Below are 4,913 nucleotides of genomic sequence, written 5' to 3'. Positions count from 1 at the left end.
TGACAGTGATGGTGCATTAATTTATTTTTATTTTTTTAAAGATTTATTTTATTTGCATACAAGAACTGGGGTACAGGCCAGAGGTGTGAGGGTGAGAGGAGTCAAAAGAGACAGAGTGGGGAGCCAAACAGGCAGATTGAATGAAATACACTGCTGAGGGGTGCAGTGAGAGAGTCAGGAGAGGTCTGCTACCCAAAACCCCACAAAGTAAAAAAAAAAAAAAAAAATTAGTGTGATCTCTGAGGTTTCGTTAGTGTCCCGTGAAATTGTCTGCATCTTATGCCATTCTGTGGAATTTACTAATTTTTCTAAAGAAATTGGGATGATTGTTCATTTTTTTCCCTATGGAGCTGTTATAGAGCAACCCCGATATTAAACGGGTTCCTGGCTGTGGGTCCTCACCCGCGCGCTTTAAAGGGACTTATGAATACTCTACTACAGACACACACAAAAGGGTTAATAAAAGGTTTATTTACAAGAGGAAAGGAAATAAGGAAAATGTACAACTCAGGGAGAAAATAGGGAAATAAAGTCTTTAATGCGTCCTACCCGATCCGACGACCTGGAAACCCAAAGTCACTCCCAGAGCTGGCCGGAGGCTCCGCGCTGGCCCAGAGCCCAAAATGGAGAGAGCCCAAAGCCCACGTGTCTGCCTTTTGTATCCACCTGGCTGCTTAACCCCACCCTCAGGTCCCAGCCACCTTCCCTTTGGTGGTGATGGGATTTGGAGTTCCCAGTGTCTTTGGCTTTGACCTGGGGTGGGGGAGTCCACAAAGCCTGTATGGAATTAGCTTTGGGACCGCCTTTTCCCCCTAACAGAACCATACTATCTAGGAAAGTGCATTTTATTTTATTTTTTTTTTTTGGAGAGAACCTCTAGATTTTTTTCATTATTTCCACTTATCCCAGTAGATGGCGGTGTGGGACATGTTCTTTTGCTACAAAAAGGGATATTAAAAGACAAATTTGTCCCCTCTACAGGGGGGAGATAAGGGAGTAGTTTCAAAACAAGGGTGGTTGGAATTGTATGGGGAATATAACCAAGATAAGAATGCATATATTGTGCAAAAATTGAAAAATGATGTAAGAAATATATAAAAGAAAAAAAGAAAGAAAAGAAAAAAAACCTAAGGAATGAAAGAAAAAGACAAATTTGTATAGGAGTAGTTGGAAATTCCTTTTAAATACATAATCCATGTAAAATTAACCATTTATGTATAGCTAAAATATATACTAATGAAGTGATACCTGCTGGGGTGTCATTTAATAGAGTTAAAACAGTCTGCACTTTGCTCAGCTGAACAATGCTGGGAGACACAAAATGGATAGGAAAGGGAAACTGATACAGTGACCATGGGCACCTGGCCACAGGTCCACATGACCAATGGGGGGCTATGGAGAATTCCGGGAAATGCAGAAACAGGGCAAAAAGAACCCGGCAGGACACCTCTGTAAGGAAAGCCCCCTGACACCTGTCATCCCAGCAGACAGTGGCTGGGGGAGATCAAGTCATTAAAAAACCACAAAACGGATTATAAAATGGAGTGCCAAATCCTTCTCACAGTGCAGACATTTCCTGTCTTGCCCCCTGCTCCCTTGCAGGGTATTTCAATAAATTCAACTTTTCTGTTCTGCACTCTGCCTCTGGTGAAATCTTTCACTCACGCACCTCCGACCTCAGCTGCCACAATACCATCTTTACTGCCTCTTCTCTGGGGAGAAAACCTTATGTTGTTATTTATGACAGTTTTTACCTCCCACAGATCAAAACTCCATGGGAGAGTGAGAAATTAGCATAACCATGCGTAGCACTGTGGGAGCCACGGTACCTATGTGTTAGGTCATGATGTGTGAGTAGAGGGGAATCTGTGAGCTGCAGGAAAAAAAACTGTCCTCACAGGGTGTCGGGCCTGGTGAGTGTGTGCCCCTTCGCCAGCAGGGGGAGCTGTGGACTGCCCCTTGGGCCCTATGCAATTGACCTGTGAGTCCTCTCTCAAGGGAACCTGGGCCTAGGGGCTGTGTGGGGCTCCTGTTGGAGACCCAGCAACTGTGTCCTCTGTGGCCTGGCACAGTCCCTAAGCAGGAACCTTTGTTGATGTCAGCAGGTGCTTCCTCCAGGGCTGTCCCAAGGGGTGAAGCAAACTCCCCTCTTCTCAGTGTGTGGTGTGAGCTGAGCTCCAGCACCAGGGCCCAGGGAGGGGATGGGTAGTCCCTGGATGGAACCTCATTTGCATGCACAGCCCCTCCTGTGGCAGAGGGTGGAGAAGAAAAGGAGGCCTGGGGAGCCCGGCCCCATGTGGGCTGTGAGCACCATGGCCTGGACGCCTCTCCTCCTTGTGATCCTCTCTTACTGCACAGGTGGGAAAACCTCCATGACAGAGCCAGTCTCCTGCTGTTCTCTGTCTTCTTTGTCAGATCCCAGGGAAATTTTACCCTGAGGTCTACCCCTCAAGTATACATGTCTGTGTCTGCAGGTTCCCTCTCCCAGCCTGTGCTGACTCAGCCACCCTTCCTCTCTGCGTCTCCTGGATCATCCGTCAGACTCACCTGTACCCTGAGCAGTGGAGCCGTTGTTGCAGGTTACTACATGAGGTGGTTCCAGCAGAAGCCAGGGAGCCCTCCCCGGTACCTCCTGAGTTATAAATCAGACTCGGATAGGCACCAGGGCCCCGGGGTCCCCAGTCGCTTCTCTGGAGCCAAAGACACTGCGGCCAATGCGGGGCTCCTGCTCATCTCGGGGGCACAGCCTGAGGACAAGGCCGACTACTACTGTGCTACATGGGATGGTAACTCAAAGACTCCACAGTGCTCCAGATCCACGGGGAAGTGAGACAAAAACCTCCCCTTGCTGCCCTGGCCTGGAGCAGTCACCCCTGAGCTCAGTACCAGGCCTCAGTCTGGTTACATGTGTTGTACTTTGGGTCTAATTTCTTGGACACTGGGATGTGTCTCATCTCCTGGTTACCCTTAGCTAAAAAGTTCACTTCTTCTCGCACTGGTCGTGTCTATACGATACAAGTCAGACTTGGGTTGCGTTTCCCCGCAGGGAGGTGATGGAGCAGGAAGCAGGAGGTGGAGCCCATCCTGGTCCCCAGGTCTAGGCCTGGCTCAGAAGTGCGGGTGTCCTGAGAGCTGATGTCCTGTTGTGGGGTGCAGCTGCCCGAATCTATCTCCAGGGCTCAGCTGCAAGAGACAGGAGCCTCCTTCCACATCAGAGGGCTCTAGCCTGTTCTGGGGAGCTGCCTTCCCCATGAGAGGCTCTGTCTATGTGGTGCCAGAGGTGCTGAGCAACGGGGTATCTCCACAGTGACATGTGACTATGTGTGACTCCCCATGTTCTCTGGGACACCTGGCACCAGGCTCCCTGGCCACAGAGGCAGCTGCTGCTTTAGTCACCCTCTTCTATAGGCTACATGTCTGAGGGTGGGGGCACTTGGGGTTTAGAAATGCAAATGAAGATCCTTCCACCAAAGCAGAAAGACATCAGATTTCTAGGAACTGTCTCCATACTTGTGACTTGTGTTCCCAGGTGGGTTTCAGGAAGCAGCTCTGGGGACATCTTCCCTCAGACTGGGGTCCTCCCCATTCCCCTTTTTTGGCAGGAGATTTGGAAATGTCCCTGAAGAGCATCATCTGGCTTCTGATTTAAAGGTTTTTTAAGTTGAATCAATGTGTACTTTAAATATTTGGTAGTTCTAGTGATTTTGATCATGCAATTAAAATAGCAAAGCAGATGGTCACCAACTATGTAGTGAGTGAAAGGTAATAACTAATTTTAATTCCTTCATGTATCAGATGATCATGTGCCAAGTGTATCTGTGAGAGCCTCTCATTATGAACTGATAACATCTCCACTGCCCTGTCTCTTATACACGGATTGACACAGCTAATCCAAAACTAAACATCATTTTTAAGTGATAAATTGTAATATTCTCTTTCTATTCTAGCTGCTTCTTGGACAGTAATCGTTATTATTTATGAGTTAAGCGAATGATAGGACTTTTCTAGTCATTTGACATAACAGACCAACTTGCTTTCTTTGCCCTTTTCACATACGTACTTTTTCACGGTGACTCCATGAAGCAATTGTAATATTTTGTTTTTTTTTTTTTTTTTTTTTTTTTTATAAATTTTATTGTTATATTCCCCATACAATTGCCGCCCCCCATTCTGACCCCAATCCCTCCCCTCCCGCCCCCGCCCCCCTAAAAGTGTCTCTGGTTCATAGTTTTTTGTTGATTTTGATTTTCACTTTCTTATAGTTTTTCATTTTCCTGGTCCATTATTTAAGTTTTCTAGATTCCTGCTATGAGTGAGACCATCCGGTATTTTTCTTTTTCTTTTTGGCTTATTTCGCTGAGCATGATCCCTTCCAGCGCCATCCATGTTGCAGCAAATTGCATGTGTTTATCTTTTTTGAATGCTGAGTAATATTCCATGGTATATATGTACCACATCTTCTTGATCCAGTCATCTATTTTTGGGCATTTGGGTTGTTTCCAAAGCTTAGCTATTGTAAACAGTGCTGCTATAAACATAGGAGTGCAGGTGCTCTTTGGAATTGATGTTTCTGTGTCCTTTGGGTAAATCCCTAGGAGTGGAATTGCTGGATCATATGGAAGCTCTATGTTTAGTAGGTCCAGAAATCTCCACACAGCTTTCCACAGAGGTTGGACCAGTTTGCACTCCCACCAACAGTGCACAAGAGTTCCTTTTTCTCCACACCCTCTCCAACATTTGTTGTTGCTAGTTTTTTTAATATGTGCCATTCTCACTGGTGTAAGATGGTATCTCATGGTAGTTTTGATTTGCATTTCCCTGATGACAAGTGATGTTGAACATTTTTTCATATGCCTGTTGGCCATTTGCATTTCCTCTTCAGAGAAGTTTCTTTTAAGCTCTTCTGCCCATTT

The 4,913-nt window shown here is 46.2% G+C and overlaps 1 gene segment (V, D, J or C); it reads left to right on the top strand.

Moving 5' to 3' along the window:
- Positions 1–2,312: 2,312 nt before the first annotated feature.
- On the top strand, positions 2,313–2,830 carry LOC119244117 (probable non-functional immunoglobulin lambda variable 5-48). The segment is given in 2 exon segments: positions 2,313–2,358; positions 2,475–2,830. Coding segments are annotated over 2 exon segments (402 nt in total).
- Positions 2,831–4,913: the final 2,083 nt, after the last annotated feature.

This window comes from Talpa occidentalis, unplaced genomic scaffold, assembly GCF_014898055.3.
Source record: "Talpa occidentalis isolate TD23 unplaced genomic scaffold, MPIMG_talOcc4v2.1 talOcc4.14, whole genome shotgun sequence".
NCBI lineage: Eukaryota > Metazoa > Chordata > Mammalia > Eulipotyphla > Talpidae > Talpa > Talpa occidentalis.
This window is presented reverse-complemented; position numbering and strand designations above follow the sequence as displayed.